Source organism: Micromesistius poutassou (genome assembly GCF_964030765.1).
Source record: "Micromesistius poutassou genome assembly, chromosome: 1".
Classification (NCBI taxonomy): Eukaryota; Metazoa; Chordata; class Actinopteri; order Gadiformes; family Gadidae; genus Micromesistius; species Micromesistius poutassou.
Genome location: NC_140271.1, coordinates 10,573,409 through 10,594,123, shown reverse-complemented (window position 1 = coordinate 10,594,123; position 20,715 = coordinate 10,573,409). Strand labels below are relative to the sequence as shown.

The window sequence follows — 20,715 nt, the reverse complement described above, 5'->3', positions numbered from 1 at the left end:
CAAAACAACAAAACGCTATAAATAGTGTCATGAAATATAACAATAGTTACCTTAACTGATGTTATTGGATGCATACATCAATAAACATAACTCTGTTGTATTGTTCCAGGACACAACAGGTACGTAATTCCTTTCATGCAGTTTCATGACATTGCCTTTGTGTACCATTATCTCGCAATTGTGGACATATGTTGTTGTACACTGCAGACTTCTCCAGTAGAGGTCGCTAATAACCCAGACAGGGATTAAGAAAAATCCCAGACATACCAATAAATTGTGCATGTGAAATATTATACTACTGGGGTTATGGTGATGTTTTGATACTTTGATACACTGATGTTATTATCTATCAATCAGTGGGTGTGTGTATGTGGTGTGTGTGTTCTTGTACATTAAATACATCCACTACAGTATGATGCATGTGATTTATCTTCCAACATTTATGATTGTAAATTCCAAATAGTCAAACACAGTCAATTCAAATGTAGCACAACCTTGTTATTTGTCTGTTGGCCTTGCGGTCTGTGACTTAAAGAATTAAGCCATGCTGTTAATGTCGGTTCATGCATAATACCACACAAACACGCACGCTTGCACGCACACACACACACACACACACACACACACACACACACACACACAAGGCATCATTGGCAAAGTGCCCTGAGACAGCACATGTCGCTGGCACACAAAGGAAGGCAGAATTGAAACACAGAAGAGAACGTCAAGACAGAAAACGGCAGGATTAGAAGGACACAGTGAAATTGCAACTTGGAAACAAAGTGTACAAGGACAGCAGACAGAAGATAGGACGATGGAAATTAGCAGAATGGGGAAATAAAACAGCAAACCTCTTGCAGGATCCGAGTGTGCCGACGGGATGCTGTGTTCCAACTGGTTTGGCTCAGCACTGATCTCTACCCATGATGTAGTCATCTGTCTGCGTCCTCTCCTCACGCAGCCTCCGGTCTGCCTGTGAGCAGGTCTCTCTACCGTGTCCGCGGCTGCCCATCTATTACATTTGGTTTCTAATCTGTTTGGTGTTTTATGTACTTTTGCTGTTATTTTGTGAATCGTTTCGGTTTCCCGATTCTCAAGTCATCTTTCTATGGAGAACCAAGGTCTGATGTACGCAAATCTATGATTGACTCTGGGGATTGTGAATTTGTCATTTGTAATTGAATCCTGGTTGTCATGCACCACCTTGATGTCAGTCTTTATCTGCCAGCTGCCATTCTGTTACTGTGTGATGCTCTGTACCTGTCAATCTGGATGATTGTTCTGTTATAGGTCAGTGCTCCAGTGTGTCTGTCTGTCTGCCTGTCTGGCACGCTTACAACTTCTGAATGGCAGCATGATTGACAAACAAAAAGACATTCCAACATTAATAAAAAAATATTGGTTGGGTTCAGGTCAGAAAAAGAATCCCTTTTTTAAGCCAACTCAGAAATAAAAACACAAAGAGTCACTATTGTTGGTCGATTTTGTATTTATTTCTGACCAGAAAAAAAAAGTCCAACACATTTTGGTAAGCTATTCATCCACACGGTGTGTTTGATTTTTAAACAAAAGGTTCACAAAATAATAATACGCAGAGGGTTAAAGAAATTATAAATTCACAGTGCACATTTCATATCAGCAGCAATCCACGCCATCTTTTTTTTCCAAATCTTTCTAGACCTCTTTCTAGTCCCCTCAATCCAGAACAATGATGCAGAAGATTTACTCGTACATATTTAAGGCAATTAAAGCTGTGATGTTGCAGTATTGGACGCTCACAAAATCAGGCTTGACCGCTGACGCCAGTCTATGAATGTTCATACTATAAAGTGCTTCCCTCTCTGCTACCCGTTCAAGAATTAGTCTTACTCCATTCATGTGCACAACGCTTTCATTAGTCTCTCTCAAAGTAGGTTTGGGATCACCCAAACCTATTTTGAGAGAGACTAATAGTAAACGTTTGTCATGAGTAAATAAATCTGCACCATAAATACATACACACACACCATCCCTGTTATTCAAGTAAAGATCATTTTGGCTAGTGCTTCAATCAAGGCACCGATGCGGAGGCGAGAAATGAGCTTGGCAGTGTTAAAATATAAATGAATAAATTATAATATAAATTAAACTAACAGGCCAAGCCCACTCTAGAACTAAGGCTAGTTGGTTAGAACCAACGGTAAACATATGGTTCCCTGTTACTGATTGTTAGTTCATTTTCTTTTCTTTTGCCACATTCTTCAACACGAAAATCTACAAGCAGCGGTTTCTAAAGTAACAACGTAGTCAACAAAAACGTTGCACCTATACATGGCAAACCACATTGTCAAACAAAATTCTCTTTTTTTTTTTCTTGCCTTGTTCCCATATTATATTATTTATTATCATCCCACTCCTCACCATGTGAGGGCGCCGTTGCTGTAAACACTAGTGCAGCCACCTGTGTGAGAGGAGCTCGTCTTGTGATTGGCTCCTACACCCTGTTCTTCTCCTCCAGGTTGGCGTGCTGGAACAGAGACGCCCCGCTGATGATCTTAATGTCGATGGGCTTCCGCGGTCGCAGCAGAGCGTCCCGGCCCCGGGAGAACACGTCCAGCCTGGGCTTGTCCGGCCCCCGGGGGCCCCCGGGCGGGTCCGCGCCGGCCCCCTGCTGGGCCGAGCGCTGGGAGGAGGCGGGGCGCGGGTCCCTCCTCTCGGAGCCACCCGGCGCGTGGCCGCCGGGCTGGGGGGCCCCCGGGGGCCTCTCCGTCGGGCTGCGGTGGTCCCTCTGCTCTCGGACGGGGTGATGCTCGTGATGGTTGTCTTGGTTACGACGATGCTGTGGATGAGGTCGCCGGTGGTGGTGGTGGTGGTGCTTCCCGGCCTCCGAGTCGTCGTGTCTGTCCGGGGGCGTGGCCACCGCCATCTCCCGGTGAGCGGCGACGGCCTTCCTGTCGCGGCGGGACGGCGCGGCGTCGTGTTCTCTGTAGCGCCCATCGCCGCGTCTCCCGCCGCCGGAGACGCTCGCCGCCGCCGCCGCCGCCTGCTGGGGAACGCCGTCGGGCTGGGAGAAGGAGGACGAGGAGGAGGAGGAGGAGCGGGAGGAGGAGGACGACTGGGACGTCCCGCCGGCGCCGGGGCCACCGCCGCCACCGCCGCGCTCCGGGTTCCTCGCCCTGCCATCGTCGGGCTCTCGCCCCCTCTTGTCGCCGGCGGTCCACGAGGAGGAGGTCGAGCGCGAGGAGTGAGAACTCTTCCGTTCGCCACTCGCCCGCTCGCTCTCTTTCGCTCTCCTCCCCTGCTGGCCCCGCCCGTCTTTCCCCTCCCCCCGCCCTGAACTACCGGGGTTGTACCCCAGCCCGGCGTGGGCCGGCGAGGCCCTGCGCTCCGGGGCGGTGCTCGGCTCTTTGCGGACGGGGGAGGCCGGAGCGAAGCCCCCCTCCTCCGCCTCCCTGGACCTCCTCCGGGCCGTCTCTCTGCTCCTCCCCGGCTCCTTCTCCCTCTCGGCCTCCCAGCGCCGCGGTGCTCTCGCTACGTCCTCCGGGGTGTCCCCGTCTCTGGCGGTGGCCCTCTTCTTTGGCACGGCGACAGAAACGGGTCCACAGGCGGCGGCGGCGTGTTGAGCCTCCGTGGATGGTGGCTCCTCTTTCCCCGCGGGCTCCTCGTCCTCGCCTTCCAGCGGCTCCCGTCTGGAACGAACCTGGCAAGAGGAGAGTAGGTCAAAACTGGGTCTGAATCTCGCATACCCATCAACTCCTCCAGCTCCAACCCTGGGGGTTTGACCTTAGCCCTGGGGGTTTGACCTTAGCCCTAGGGGTTTTGACTAGAGCCATAGGGGTTGTGACCTGAGCCCTGGGGTTTTGAGTAGAGCCCTGGGGCTTTGACTAGAGCCCTAGGGGCTTTGATTAGAGCCCTGGGGCTTTGACTAGAGCCCTAGGGCTTTGACTAGAGCCCTGGGGCTTTGACTAGAGCCCTGGGGCTTTGACTAGAGCCCTGGGGGTTTCGACTAGAGCCCTGGGGTTTCGACTAGAGCCCTGGGGCTTTGACTAGAGCCCTGGGGCTTTGACTAGAGCCCTGGGGTTTCGACTAGAGCCCTGGGGCTTTGACACACCTTCATGAGGACCATCTTGTCCTCTGGGTGGAGGAAGCCGTCCTTGCTACTGTAGTTCTCCAGAGACTTTGTTTTCATCTTTCTTTCCTGGCGCTCCTCGCTTAGATCTCTCCTATACACAGAAACAGAACCACATAACAGTGTTAGAGTCCAACGCTATCGTAGCAGTTTCAAAGCTTTGCTCAAGCCGCAGCTCTCTCGACAAAAGTGCCCATCTCAAACTCTGATGATCAACTACTACTACTACTTGTTTTCGACTTGTTTTTATTGACTTTGGAAGATCCGAAGGAGAAAGGGCTTTTTTTTTTGGTTAAATATAAGCAGAATCAGCTGTGCCTACTGCTGACCAAGAAAAATGCACAAATTCAAAAGCTTCAAAGTAATTTCAGTCACAGAGTAGCTGTGATTTAGTCAGTATGCAAACGTCAGTAACCTTGCGTGGACTGTTTCCCCGGCTGCTGAGGTGCTTTGGCTCCTTCTTCCAGGGGCTTTGGCCCTCTCCTCCATCCACTCCCCCGGCTCCTCACCACTTTGCCTCGCCCTCGTTCCTGCCCTCAAGTCCTCCTCCTCCTCCTCCTCCATCACCTTGCCTCCATCAGCTCCTCTGTTCCTCTTCTTCTCCATGGTCTTCATCATCTCTCCTCCACCAACTGGTTCCTCCGTGGCTTTCCGGATGCTTGTCCGATTTTTTACTCTTCCCTTGTCTTCCACATCTTCCTCCTCTGCCTTCCCCGTGGCTGCGTCCTCATTTTCATCTCCTGCGTCCGTCTTTTCTTCCTCCGCCAAGCTGCCGGCCGTCGGCTCAGCCTCGCCCGCCTTCAGCGCCTCGTCCGGCTGGCCTCCGAGGTTGATGTTGATGCTGATGGTCTTCCTCTCGGGCTTCCTCATCTTCGTCACTCCTTCCCAGAGGGGGCTCTCGGTCGGTGATTGGCGGGTGCCCGGCCCCTTCTCCGCGTTCGCGCTTGGCTTTCTCCCGGTCCCTTGCATCGAGTACTCTCCGCCCCGCCCTGACTTTGCGTTCTCACTCCCGTGTGAGGAGGGTCCGGGGCGCCGGTCGCCGAGAAGGAGTTCCTTCCTCGGGGACTCGCCGTTTCCCTCCTCTTCCCGTCTCCTTTTTCTCCCCGACATGGAGTGATCCGGACGCGGGTCTCCGTCCTTCGGTCTGCCCGCCTCTCCAGCCCGGCTGGGCTCCGCGGCGGAGCCCTCGTCGCCCGGCTGTCCCCGGCCCCGTCGTCCGCCGTCACCCCTCAGAGTCCCAGCGTAGGGGCTACCCCAGGCCTCGTCTCCTGGGTCCGTCACGTCGCGCACCGGGGTACTACCCGGGCTGTCGTGCTTGCTCCTCCCCTCCCTGCGGCCGCGGCCGGGCGACGGGCAGGAGGTGCCCAGGGGCGGCGACTCCTCTGCTTCTCCGATATCCGCACCGTCCCTCTCGCCTCTCCCCCTCTTCCTCTTCTTCTTGTGACTCTGGTCGCCGGGGTCCATGGCCGGGGGCCTGTAGGCGGTCGGCGCGGTGGCAGAGCGCTCCGGGGCGGGCCTGGCGCGGACTTTGGTCTCGGGCCCCTCCCGGTGCGACCCCTGATGCCCGTACATCTCGGAGCACCTCTGCTGGTAGGTCAGCGACCCGGAGTCCTCGTCGCTGGCCGGAGAGGGGCTGCAGTCGGGCGATTGCCGCAGAGGGGTGCGGCTCCTCTTTGCGGAGGAGGCCCGTCTGGGGTGGGCTTCGGTGTACTTTGAGGAGCAGGAGGAAGAGGGATACGGACGCTGGTCGGACGTCGGCGCCGGTCGACCGCAGCCGGGGCGTAGGGGAGTAGGGAGGAGCGGCGGCGGCTGGAGGTGGTGGGGCTTCCCCGTGTAGTTCCCAAAGTATTTCTCATACCACTCCATGTACTCCTTCTCCCACAGGCGGTAGCGCTCCACGTCGCAGCCGGCGTGGTGCCGGTAGTGGTCACAGGACGACGGCGTGCGCCGCTTCCCTGGGTTGCCGTGGTGATCGCGGTGACTCCTGGCGCGGTGACGATGGCGGCGGCGGCCGCCTGCGGACGTTTTCTGGCGAGACCCCCAGGATCGAGAGCGGGACCCCGACCGGGACCTGGAGCTCCTCCTGCGGCGAGACGGGGAGGACGAGGGCGGTGTCGGGGAACCGGACCGCTTGTAACCGTGGTAATGGGAGCGGTCGGCGTGGCGACGGGCGGAGCGCCGTCTGTGATGTGGACGGGACCTGGATCTGGGGATGAAAAAGAAAGGACTTCGTCGGTTGAGAATCCTCAGGTTGGACCCCGTCAAGCAGTTCCACCATTTGAAATCAAAAGGTGGCCACAATGAATGGTACCGCACCTAGATCTGGACCTAGATCTGCCTCCTCTGGAGCGCAAGCGACCAGGGGACCTGGACGGGGACCGGGAGTAGCTCCTGGAGCGGGAGTAGGAATCTGAGGACATCTGGCTGACGGAGGAACTTCTCTGTGGCGACCTGAGAGAGAGAGAGCGTGGGAGAGAGAGAGAGAGCACAAATTAATTAAATTGAGTCATGTGCATAGTACTACAGGACAATATTACATATCCCGCTTACCATGCATCGTGGTAATATATTAGGAAGATACAGGCCTTTTGCCCAAAGGTAGTACTGCATTCAAACAATGTCAAACATTTAAATAGTTCTGTTTAACACCCCCTAGTCTGGCCCCAGCCCCGGCGCCAAGAGCTGGGGTGTCGCACAGCAGAGCTGACCAACAAGAGTGTGGCCAAGGCTGTCCTCCAGGAGAACTCGGCATGGGTGGAGGATAGATGGGGGCCAAACGCCTGGTAAGTGGAAGACTTAGTGGTGCCATTAATTCACTGTCATTGAAGATGAGTTAGGTTGGGTTGCCTCTGCCACTGTGGGCGGTAGGCGCTTCATCCCGAAAGTAATTAGGTCTGCCACGCTGCCGCTCTTGAGGGAAGGGATACGGGGCAAGGCCAGGTAGACACCGGCAGTCAGTTAGGCTGTAGAGGAGGTGGACCGGAGGGTGAGCATACTACCACACTGTGAGGTAGCTGAGGGAGGCTGGGAACAAACAGGGAGAGGAGGGCCGGGCAGCCTCTGGCTCTTTGAAGTGTCACTCCCCTACTAATCGAGACACATTCTCACGCAGCTGTCTGACAGCCACGGGAGACGACCAGGGACTTGGGAGGCCGATGTGGACCAACCTGGAGTAGGAGCGTCTCCTCTGCTTCTGCATCCGTCTGTACTCCAGCAGCTCTTTGGCGAAGTCACCGCCCATCTCGTCCACGGTGGGCTGGGGTCTGTGCTGGGTCTGCCGGTCTCTGTTAGGCCCCCGGCCAGAGGAGGATCTGTTGGAGAGAAAGAGAGACAGGGGGGTTCGTACATTTCCCACAGAGTTGCCTTTTACCATGATGGGTAAGCGATCGATTGGGTGGTTTGGATAGACTTATTAAAAGGAGCAACATACACATTGTAGTTAGGCAAATATCCACTATCCAAATAATCCAATATATATAATCCAATATCCAAATGTCCACGAATTCTCCCCCCCCCCCCCCCAACCCCCGTAGGCTCCTGCCGTTCAACAAACTTCTGGATAAAGCCCACGAGCAGGTGAGCTGCAACGACGACGAGAACTGGAAACAGGCGGAGCTCACCTCTCCCTCATTCTCCTCTGGTGCTGGTACATCTCTTCCTTTGGAATGAGAGGGGGGATGGAGGTGGAGGTGGAGGAGGAGGTGGAGGGGAGAGTGGGAGGGGGGACCGTGGGGCAGATAGAGGGCAGGCTAGGGGGCGCCCAGGGAGGGGCCGTGAACGGGTACCCTGGCGGGAAGCCCGGGTACGGGGGGAAGGGCATGGCGGGGAAGGGAGATGGCGGTGGATGGAAGTGTTGCTGGTTCGGAGGCGGATGAGACACAGCAGGAGGGGGGAGGGGGAGGACGGGCGGTGGGGGGAGGATGGGTGGGGGGCCGGAGGACGGGTGAAGAGGGGGTGGGAGGGACGGGCCGGGACCCTCCGTGGGGTAGGTCCACGCCCCGCCGACGACAAGACCAGAGGGGGTTGAGGCGCTGGGGGTGGGAAGAGGGAGTCAATAAACACGGAGAGGTGGACGCTTTGAGGTACGAGTACAGTCGGGTGCTTGCATCTAAAAGAACCACGCTAACAAACTGAGTCACTGCAGGACGGTGACGTCACTGACCTCTCCTTGACTGGTGGCTGTTCCGAGTGTCCGTCTGTCGGGTCTGTGAGGGCCGTAAAAATAATATCACATTTGCTTTAAATATGTAGCCTCTTCTCGGATGCTTGCACACAAAACTGGATTTACTCTGTTAAGTATTTTGGAAAAAAAAGTCCAGTCAAATGAGGGCCTTGAATCACAGCGTAAAAATCATACTTGATCATTTGGGTAATTGGATTCCACAGCATTGTCAGCGTGTTAAAGGTACAATATGTCACAAATGTACTGTACTCCATCAGCAGATCAAACATGATACGTCATCAGAGATTTAGGAAAGATGCTTAGTCGACATACTGCCTTTCTCTGACAACAACAGATGCCACACGAGCTGGTTCATAATTTGCAAACAATAAATAAACTGCAAATGCAAGCATTAACTGATCGACTTACAGTGAAGAACACGTCTTCGCTTGTCATTTTCTAATAGAATGATATATAATGTTAATGCTGCCATTACAAATTATTATGGCCTGCTGTAACTCACATGTTGGGGACATTTGTGTATTTGTGTTATTAGGGCTGGTGGACTCCAGGTCTGCCACTGGAACATGGTAACCCTGAGTAAGAACACACACATACATATGAAGATTATGAGAGGCTCTGTATCGACAGTATATTATTCAAGGCTCCTTATTGACAGTTTAATCTAGCAATACCTAATACTTTGTGTGAGTGTTTGTGATTCAATCTCTTCTTCTCAATTATTGAATAAGGCATCATTACAATGATACATACTTTGATCAATCAATCACAAAATGTTTGCTAAAAAATTCAATTCGCTTTAAATTAAGCCTGTGTGTGTGTGTGTGTGTGTGTGCCTGTCTGCGTGTGTTTACCGGGGGCATCAGTGGCGGGGGAGTGACTGGGCCCTCCGTCGGGGAGGAGGACCCAGATGGAACGAAAGGCTCGGCTGCATCGCTGGAAACCTCTGCCTCGGCCTCTCTGGAGGACGAAGACAAAACACGCCTTTATAGTCTCCTGTACCTCACAGCTCCCCCAACAGTTCCACTCACACATCCTTTCATCCACACCCGACCACAACATTTTTCCTACTATACTATAATCATTTTTGTATCATTATATATTTATATGATGATATATATATCATCATGGCCTTTGCTTTTATTTATGTCTATTGATCAGGGACTATCCACACATAATATTTAACTAAATTAAACCAAGTCATATTTTACGTTGTAAGTTATATCTAAATCGAGACCTCTCCAAGTACTCCCTAGCACAGCTCTTACCCCCTAGAACAGTGTGTCCCAACCATTTTGGGCCCATGACCAAAGAATTCTTGTGATCTCCAACTAGATATCTGCTGCTACACCGACATAGTTTCAACGATATGAACACCACGCTACACTGAAGTGATCAGTAACACCCTTAAAATGAAAACAATCTGCCACGACACGCATATCATGCGACCCCATACCGGGGAACACTGCCCTCTACACACAGCGACGAATAACAACCGTCCACGAGGTAAGAAGATGAAACATATACATGCAGGCATGTGAACAACTATGCTTGCGTAGCACTTTGCTCTGAGCTACACAAACTTTACACAAATGTGGGCACACACTGTGTGTACAGGTACGGCCGTACTTGCTGCCGGGCGCGTCTGGCTGGTTCTGCGGACGTTGGGGAGAGTTGACTGGAGTGCTGCAAGCAGATGAGGCGGCCGTTGCTACGGGAGACATTGTGTTCGGTTGAACCAATGGTGGGGTGTGTGCAGGAGGTGGGCGGGACATGAGAGGGTCCTAAGAAGAGACCGAATCAACAGAAACATCAGGCCACGGCCATCTTTTTTTTCTTTCTAAAACCCTGAAAATCCTTTCATAATCTAAATGGAACGCAAAAAAAAAGATATTTTCACAATAAAGGCGTGGTGATGCAGACTGGCGCTCACGCAATCAAAACAATGGAACACCACAGTGTTACACCACACCAGTAGCCATAGACACTAAATTAACTTGAGAATCAGAACACGTTAAGATCTATTAAAGCTCCAACCTGCTGGTGGCGAGTTTGCTGGTAGGGCGTCTTGGGGCGTATCTGTGTGGAAGAAACGGGTGGAGGATGGGGGCTAGGGCTGGGGTTTGACATTTGGGACATGGGGGTGCTGGGTCCCGTCGCCGCCAGGCTGTTCATGTTGCCGACCTCGTTGTTGAAGCTGTTCACAGCCTGTTGGGATAGATGGATCGGAAGAGACGCTTTAATCCCAAGACACTCGGCCGTTACAGAGCAGGTAGTGTTTAGGGATTTGACTCAAGGATGGCTGCGGGTAGGCTACCCTACATGGAGATGATAATAGTTAGAACTCACTTTATAGAATATTCTCAAGAGTTTACAAAGTGCTTAGACAGACGACATGGATAGATATAAATCAATACCAAATGGTAGGGAACGGGAATAATCAGAATTTCACAGGTCTATAAGCAAATAAGCATGTTCATTCATGAAATGAGAAGGGATGGAACCCAGTACCTTTTAGCTGGGAGGGATACACCCTCACCACTACACTATCCTCAGCCCCAAATATAAGATATGTTAATGCACATAAAGGGTTTATAGAGTTTAAAAAATGGAATCACATTAAAGCGTAATATAGAAGAAAAATTGACGGCAATCAACCGGAAGAATCGTTGCATTAATATTAATGTTATGTAACGACCAGGACATCGATAATTTACATTCAATCATCGCATAACATCGTGGCATAAAACCATCAGACCGCTTCATCAACAACCTCAATCAGTGTACCGGGCTCCATCGAGCAGAACCTCCGCCCACCCAGGCCGGGCCACAGCCCAGTGAACCCGTGTTCCTCTGCCCTCATGTTCCCTATAATCCATCCTCTCCTCTCACCTGTCGGAGGAACTTATTGGCTACCAGGGTGTCTGGAGAGACGTCCACCTTGTCGCAGGTGGGGCAGACGTGCTCGTCTGACTCCAGCAAGGCACTGCGGATGCCTGGGTAGCACAGTGTAGAAAGAGAGGTGAAGAGATGGAGCGGGAAGGAAACCGGAGAGAAAGAAAAAAAAAAAGGGGGGGGGGGGGGGAAGGAAGACCGAGGTAGTGAGTGTGTGTTCGAATGCACAGAGCGATGCTGAAGCACTCGTGTAAGCTTGAACAGATGTGCATGTAAATGGGTGTCTCGATAGGATTACTAGGTATCCATGTTGGAAGACAAATAACATTCATATTGTAAATCTGAAATATGCAAGTAAATACAATTGTACATACATGTGCGGTATGTATTCATTTGATGACCTCTTCATGTTATCTGTGTGTGAAGCTTGGCTGTCCAGTAATTGAATGATCAAAATATAGGAGTAATATGGCCAACACTGAGCTAAGCTACCCCACAATATCATCTACGTTTTAAGCATTAATTTGAACATTAACTCCACTACTTCCACAACCATAACTATATGTTAACAATGTGTATATTAACAAATGTGTTAGTTGTAGTGGTAATTTGATGTGATAATTTACATCATAAGCTTGTGTGAGTGTGTGTGTCAATGCGCAATCAAACAAAATGTTAAACCCATACAATTTTAGAATCAGAATTTTATTGACCTTGTGAAATTGTAAACAATTTATTGGTGCAAAACATTGGAAAGAAATCTTTAATGAAAACACATGTGCAAAGAATACATACAACTTGGGGACCACTGGAGACAGAAAAACAGAAGACTGATATATATAAACAAAATGGCATGAAGTGCAACACAGTCAAGAGACACACACACACACACACACACACACAGTCCCCTAATAATAAATTCACTTTCAACTTGGGCTTAAGGGAAAAGGTACATGTGCATCCAATATGAATCTATATCTATATATTAGATATAGACATATCTATAGATCTATGTCTAAAGATAGATCTATAGATACATATAGGATGTGTGCGTGTGCTGTGTGGAGCGTGGTGTGTGTGCGCTTTTCTGTATGTATGCATGCATGTATTTATGTATGTAAGTGTGTATGTATGTGGGGCATGCATGTATTTATGTATGCGCGTGCGTGCGTGCGTGCGTGCGTGCGTGCGTGCGTGTGTGTGTGTGTGTGTGTGTGTGTGTGTGTGTGTGTGTGTGTGTGTGGGGGGGGGGGGGGGGGCGTGGCCGGTTGCCAGGTACTCACAGTCATCACAGTAGCTGTTTCCACAGCAGGGGATGAGGACCGCGTCGTGCAGCATCTCCCTGCAGATGAGACACAGCAGCTCCGTGGGGACGGCCTCCTCCTCCTGTTTCTTCTTCTTCTTCTCCTCCTCCTCCTCGCCACCCGCGGCCTGCGGCTGGGGGGGCGCGAACGGAGGCCTCTCCTTCTTCCCCTTGGCATAGGCCTCGCTGGGGGACGAACGCAACCACACCCATACACACATGGACAGACACGACAACGATGAGCTCTCACGGGGCTGGGATAAACATAGAAGCACGTTGGGGAGATTGGGGTAAAAAAACAGTAACGCACACAAGAGATCTCTCTTGGATGGAAAGCTTGCCTTTTGAGAGCAAATTCAACCCTCAGTGTTGGATGCTCACACTGTGTGTGTGACGGTATATAAACCTGACAAACCCTGAATGCAGTATCACTTATAGTACGATACGGATTCATGCAAATGAATGAAAAACATTATTGAAACCTAAATTGGTTTTGGAACAGCTTTAATACTTATTCAAGAGAAAAACACACTACTCTAGAAATGTACGTGTGTGTGTGTGTGCGTGTGTGCGTGTGTGTTGCTTCGGCCCCCAACACAACAGAAACCAGATCACGGTTCGGAGCAAGGTAAGAAGATGCAACACGCTACAGAGTCAAGGACGTCAGTGTGGGCACTCACGCGTCTATAGTGGGAATGGCGTATCGACCGCAGTGGGTGAGCATGGCCCCCTTGATGTTGGGGTCGTCCACTTCCACCATGAAAGAGCGAGGGATGCCTGTGCTCTTCTTGATCTTGGGCAGGGATTCAAAGGTCTTGTCCTGAGCAAGGGGAGACAGACACACATGAACATCAAGTGAAACACACACACACACACACACACACACACACACACACACACACACACACACACACACACACACACACACACACACACACACACACACACACACACACACACACACACACACACACACACACACACACACACAAAACACGTCGCCTCTAACCCCATTGGTGGGGCAGTTTCTGATGTGATGGCCATTCATCCCACAGCGGAAACAGGTGTAGTTGGGTGGAGGAGGGCCGTGCTTCTTCACATAACTGCACACAGATGGGGAAGAAAAATACGTTGAATAAGTCGAAGGTACAAATTATTTTGTGGATGAGGAAGCAGGAACAGGGGGTCAGGGGGTCACTCAAGGGAGAGGTATGGTCAAGAGAAGCATGGGATATCAGGGGAGATAACACAGGAGCCAAGTTATGAACCATAATACCAAACTACCACCAAACAAGACACACCATAGCTAACATGATACCAACATAGGCAACATGTCGTCAACTGTTTTAATTGTTCCAGCAGTTGAATGGGAGGGTAGGACTTACTTCATAGGGTCGTATTCGTGGTTGGACTGGGACATCATGGCTTGGATTTTGTCCTCCTCCGACGCATTTGCATTGGCCAGATTGCAGGTCTGTGTGTGTGCGCACACGTGTTGGGAGGGGTAAGGGAGGGGGTCACATGTGTGTTATGATTGTCACTTAACGGCGCTCCCCCATCAGGAATCATTGAGACCATCAACCAGATTTAATTTCATTTTATGCAAGTCAATTTTCTACAATAAAAAATGGCATTGGCATTGAAACAGTGTCCTCTTTCTCTATTTTATGTTTTAATACAGCAATTCATGATTACAGGTGACAATATAAATTGTTAAAAGGGCTCCTATTATACCACCAGGTTTGAGTGAGATTAGCGATTATAAGCTGTTTGAAATTCTGCCTTTTCCTGTGTTTTAGTGGCTTGACAAGTGGGAGTTTCCAACTAGATGTATGATGATTAGATCAGCAACATTAGCTACGGTCCACTGAGTAGGCTGGTAGACTGATCTATGCAGCACACATCGAGGTGTACACTCCCACTTGTGATGTCACCAAGGCACAGGAAAAGGCAGAATTTCAAACGGCTTGTGATGGCTAATCACACTCACACCCGGTGGTATAATAGGGGCCCTTTAATCTATTCTCTCAGTAAAAGAGTTTGGTATAAAATTCAAGACCACAAATATTGAGTACAACTTTGTTCAGCAAACTGAGCAAAGAAAAACCATGCAATCATGCTGTAGAACAATAATCAAAAAAAGTGAAGAATAATCCAAATTCAACTTTATTTGAACAAGTCAAAACATATAAAAACACACAGCCAAGAAATTTGAGCAAGTCTAAAGTTAATGCTGATGAGCTACTTTCCTAAATGTGCTTTCCTTTAATTTCCTCTATAGAGAATAAGGCAAGATTATCAGACACTCAAATGCTGTATTTTTTCCGCCGTGCCTCGCAAAGCACATAAGCTACTATAATTCTATATAGTATAATTCTATGTGCATCTATTTATATCACTGGCAAATAAGAAGTCATTAACAGAACTGAAGAGTATACCTGGGAGAGAAGGGTGAGGGATCTGGAAAAACTCTGGTTATCCATCTGTTGGAAGGACAGAACAATAGTCAAATAGAGACTCAAGCCATTCATCCAGTAAGTGTGTTGGATGGCAAAAACTAGATCACATGTTTGGTTCCAAATAAGGGAAAGTTTGGGCACATGCAAGGGGTATATTCCCAGACCGTGATTTGTATAGACACTTCAAATCATGCAAATATGGTGCTGTTCTTACTGACACAAAGCCCAAAAGATAATCTAATGAAGCTATCTATGTTGTGAGTATACAAGCACGTTCCATCATTCATCTACCATATGCATTGCCAAAATCACTACTTTAGTTTCTGTATCGGAAACTCAACATACACATTCATACTTATTCATACATGAACATGAATACATGAATTTTCAGTTTCTACATGCGTCATCCAATTTGACGATGAAGGCCTAAGTAGCCGACTCATAACTGAAAGCTAACTTGACAGTTGGCTCGGCCCATCTGTGAGGTAGAGTACGACATGATAATGTCCCCCCCAGCCCGTTACGTTTCAAACACACCCCCCACCTCACCCTCTTTACACATAGATTGTGAGTTTGCATAACAGGGATATTCTCTGTGGTCACAAACCACCTTTTGACATGACAAATAAAGAGTATTATACAAGTTAGAATAATGTAAACGTTTATTAGGAAACATATTTTTTATCTCACACAAAAATTTAAAATATATATATTTCTAGACAAAACAATGTTTTTGAAGCTTTATGAAATTAGACCATTCTTTGAAGAACAGGCCTTTTCCTTGAAAAAAAACTACTTCTGGCTATAATACTGAATATAGATGTAACAGCGAGTTGTGACTCATGTAATGGTGGCGTGTGTTTGCATGTGTCAGCCCATTTCAGGTGAAATGTTACACACACACACACACACACACACACACACACACACACACACACACACACACACACACACTTTGTGAGGGCATTTGAGAGAGACTGATCTAGCTGCGGGGTTACGTACTGCTTTGGAAGATCCAAAGGCGTGGTGGTGAAATTGGTTGTCAGAACGGTCCCTGAAACAGCAAAGAAAAGCAGCAGTATGAGTCAGGCACACCCCTGCTAATTGTTTAAAATGACATCAATGTCATGTTAAATAATGATTAAGGATTGCTTTGACTACCGTTTAGACAAGACTCAATGTTATCCCCCGGCTACAGTCAATGAATTTAGAAATTTTGTGGATAATAAAAAAACCTAACTGGCATGCATTTTTATGGTTTGAGAATCATGTTTACACTGGTGTTTATAGTGACTATAAACACCAGTGTAAACATGATTTGGATATTCCCTACACACAGAAAGCTAAAGGATGGTTCCAGGCTTAGACAAACAGTTAGTCAGTTCAGTTGGCAACAAACTTGATTTATAATGATAAATGTCAACACAACCGCCCATCTGCAAGAAAGCACTGCTATGCACACTATGCATGTGTGGTTGACTGAGTAGTGTAAATAGCCTACTGTGGTTTCCCTAAAGGGAGCTCATAACTGATTTGTCACGCTGTGCCTCGGGCTGAAACTAAGTAGGCGGTTTCCGCCCGCGGTTCTACACCTGTTCGTTTCACTGAGAGGCATTTCTGTTGGCTCACTGAAATCACTTTGACTTCCAATTCCGTAATGATAGTTTGGTTAACTGAACACAATAAAAGATATGCCGTGTATTCAAAATGCTTAAGACTGAATTGCTTACAACATATGGACCGATACCTTGTTGCAATGTTTCCAGTTAAAAAGGTATTGTTGTGCAGAGTGGGCATAGTGTAGCCTTTAGAATATATTAATAAATGCAAATTTGCTGGTAAGACTATATTTGGATGTCTCACTGTACACTCTACATTAGTATAGCCTTAATAGACATGCTATTAATGCATCAAAAGTATTTCTTCTGCTTTCTTCTGAGTATTGAGAACCAAACTAGATTTTTCAACTCCCACATGAGGTCTGTTGTACAGGGCTAATGCCTTTGACAAGGACTACCTTTCATTTTAGTTTGATCGGTTTGTTAATCTACCGTGATCAGTTCCATGGCTAATCACTCGGAATGATTGGCGGTTTATGTATCACAGAGACATGTATCACAGAGACAACAAGATTGCTTGGTAATTGACAGAAGCAACATAAGTTTTATTTTTGGAGAACTTGTTAAACAGGTGTTGGCCAACATTGGGAAGTTGGGTGTCTGTGTTTGTTGGGGCAGTATGTGAGCACCTACATGTGATGAGCAGTCTACTGCAAACCAAGCCATGCACATTGTGTGCACTACCAATGATAATTCCAGGAAAGTAGTAAAAAAATGATATATATTTTATTTTTAACATTTGACATTTAAAATCTCACATCTGTTAACAGTAAAACATGTCATTTTAATGAATGTTTAAAGATACATTTCCCATCAGAGATAATGAATGGAACAATGAATGAACTGAATTGCTAGGAAAGGTTTGTCACAATCTGTGAGGAGCCAACAATACAGCACTAATTGTTGACACTTACGTGGTCTTGGACATTGTCTTGGACGTCGTCTTGCTCCCCGATGACTTGACACCCACCATAGGGATTCTCCTCACGATAATAGAGGAGTTCTTAGCGATGAGATCCTCATCGTCTTTGTACTCTGAGGGGAGATGGAGAGGTAGTACACACACACACACACACACACACACACACACACACACACACACACACACACACACACACACACACACACACACACACACATATATATATATATATATATATAAAGCTTTATAGTGTTTTAGTTGTACAAAGCCCTCATTTAGCGTTGGGCTCCATTGCTTCTTATTGACTTGGGGTGTATGAATATGAAAAGATTTAAAAGAATGACAAAAAATGTTCAATGTGTTTTTTATGAATAAGCCATAACAATAAGGAACATTGTTATTCTATATTTCTAAATGATATGTATTGAACCCTTCCGTCTACACATATACTATTAAATATTTGAAATCATATTTACAATACAAACACGTAATTTAGATTATTCTCCCAAGATGTCAATACAAATAAATATTTTTTATTTAATAGGCTACAGCTTTTGCTACATTTTGACGATCCAGCATTATCATGAAAACCCACGCCAGGCTTTTTTTAGACCATGGCAATCTTTTTAATCACACGAGTAACAGACTACTTATCCCAACGTTAACCTATTGAACAAAAAGTGGTCGTGGCAAAGGTGTCAGTGCATTAGGACCATTGCTTTGTCGTGACTCTCCCAAGCTTCTGCCCTCATCCACAGACACAGGTGACGCAACCCCAGACCACCGTGACCAGCTGTCACTTACGAACCACGTGGATCCAGACCGAATAAACCGAACCCAAACCCATTCCCCCCATTAAAGCACGGTTGATCTACCCGTCTACCGAGGCGTCAAATTACCTTCCTTCGTCTGCGCGTTGGTGATCTGCAGGTCGCAGTCGGCGGCTCGAAGTTTCTCCCGGTCCATGATCTGTCTCTTCAGGTCTTTCAGCGTAATGTTGAGGCCGTCGAACACCATCGTGTCGTATTTGAGTTTAGAGGAGAATTTGTAATGGACGTGAGCCATGTCGACGGAACCTAGACCCCGGTCCCGACGGTCAGTAAATAAATAGTCGAGGCAAAAACGATGACAACAGAGTGGCACCAAGTTATTCGACTTTACAGACTTGCCAATCAAGTCCGCAAGCTAGCAGGTGTTAGCCGCCGGGTTACACTGGAAGCCGACGAGACAGGCTAATAACAAGCCGTGTTCTGCTCTACTTCTGCCAAACTGTCGGGACGAGGTAGCATGCGACACACCACTAGCATCAGACCTTCAAAATAAAGTAGATTTGACCAATTCCTACTCGGGTTTAACTTTTATTCCTCTCCCATGCTGCATGCTGGATGCAGCGCTCGTTGACAGAAACTACCAGCTGTTTCCACGAGCAACGACTCGTCATCACATGACCACCGGGGCACGAGGCATCGAGCCGTCAGCACGCACACCACACACACATACACACACACACACACACACACACACACACACACACACACACACACACACACACACACACACACACACACACACACACACGATAACGTATCCCCAAATCATTTGAATAAAAATATGTTTTTTATTTTTCTATTTTTAAAGGTTTGAATTTGTGATACGTACAACTACGAAATACTTGAACTGTGACATTGTTTGTTAAAAAAAAAAAAAACGAAACCTAATTTGTTGCTTTTTTTTTTTTTGCTTTCGCTCGTATATTTCAGAAATATCCAATATTACGGTAGTATAAAACTACTACAACGATTTGTATGGTTTCGTTTATCCTCCACGATAACGAGGCTGTTGTGTAATGTGGACAGGACAGGAGAGGAAGTTGCTCTAGCGTTGATGGTCCAGGAGCCACGCCGTGTACAACATTGCGTACAATGCGTCCTGGGTGTAGGCCAGCTGCGGCCCATGGGAAGGAGACGTCGCACCGATGACATTGCAACTTACAAAACACCACTTAGACCTTGAGCAATCTAACACCGTGTGATTTAAAAGGCTGCAGTATAAGGATATAGCTGCCTGCATTCCTGTATGTCTGTCTCAGCTTGATTCAAAATCCCAGGAGGCAAAGCACGTTAACTGTTTAAATTGCTGGGTTGCTAGTTTCATTTCTATGAGTATGAGCCTTCTCTGTTTCAGGTTCTCGAGATATTAAAGTATACCCCAGGCTGTAAATATAAGTTCTAGGCTATTTCTCTTTTATATCATTGTATCTCTTAGCATGACAAATTGTCATGCGATGCATTGCCCAATTCTGTCTTTACTGTTACATAGAATAAATAAAAAACTATATAATAATCGGCTGTCACTGCAACTGTTCCTTATCTTATTCCTTATCCTTATCCGTCCACTAGATGTCGCCATTGGTTAAAGGTATGCGCCAATATCTGTAAATGGGCATTTTTCTGTCTTCAGGCGAGTTGTTTAAGGGGGTGATATTATGCTTTTTTTTTTACGACTTTTCCATTTCCTTTAGTGGGTTAAGTGACTATTTGAACGAATATTTATGTATGAAGTATGAAGATAACAGGTTATGGGAGGTGCCCACCATGACTCCCAGTTCAGTCAAGGGGTCGTTGGAAGAACTTACTGTCCAGCCGGATCAGGAAACTTCTGGTGTGACCAGAAGACAGGCTGGTCACAAGACAGGATGACAACCCTGACATTCCTTCCTAAATTGCTCCAGCTGACTGATTGTTTATATTTGCAAAAGATAAAGAGAAAAACGTCTATTCCTAATTTCTTCACTTATTATTTGCATCCTGTGGTATAATGAACCTTGTGGTTCTGATTTTATTTTAGACAGTATTTTAGACAACAAAATGACTCTTCTGTGATCTTCTGTGCTACACCTCAAAGGTCCATAGTCAGCTGTATACTGTATAGCTGTTGATGTTCTGCAGAGTGTAGGGATTCAAACTGTTAGGCTTTGGGGGGGGGGGGGGGGGGGGGGGGGGGGAGGGTTAATTTGTCTTAAGTACCAAGTACAAGTTACAGGGTAAGTACAGGGTATGCATGCTGTAATCTAAAGTTGTTGTGTTTTGATTGATCAGTCTACTACACTTAGCAAGCCATCTGCCTCAGTCGTGTATTTGATGCCTTCATAAATGATGTGCCTGAAGTTAACATCCTGGATTTGGTTGAGCTTGAAAGCCAGTCAGCTGAAACTATATAAAAGAGT

At 47.7% G+C, this 20,715-nt stretch overlaps 1 protein-coding gene across 1 annotated transcript; it reads right to left on the bottom strand.

Moving 5' to 3' along the window:
* Nucleotides 1–1,483: 1,483 nt before the first annotated feature.
* On the bottom strand, nucleotides 1,484–18,885 carry LOC311355342 (uncharacterized protein). The gene is made up of 20 exons (XM_084475107.1): nucleotides 18,389–18,885; nucleotides 17,482–17,602; nucleotides 15,951–16,002; nucleotides 14,928–14,972; nucleotides 13,875–13,963; nucleotides 13,499–13,592; nucleotides 13,170–13,309; nucleotides 12,470–12,675; nucleotides 11,184–11,287; nucleotides 10,329–10,499; nucleotides 9,921–10,075; nucleotides 9,146–9,251; nucleotides 8,794–8,866; nucleotides 8,271–8,313; nucleotides 7,729–8,139; nucleotides 7,276–7,419; nucleotides 6,425–6,559; nucleotides 4,524–6,314; nucleotides 4,091–4,202; nucleotides 1,484–3,679 (listed from the first exon to the last, which is right to left on the bottom strand). Exons 1-20 carry the CDS (start codon nucleotides 18,552–18,554, stop codon nucleotides 2,474–2,476), a joined length of 5,364 nt encoding a protein of 1,787 aa, XP_084331233.1. The 5' UTR covers nucleotides 18,555–18,885; the 3' UTR covers nucleotides 1,484–2,473.
* Nucleotides 18,886–20,715: the final 1,830 nt, after the last annotated feature.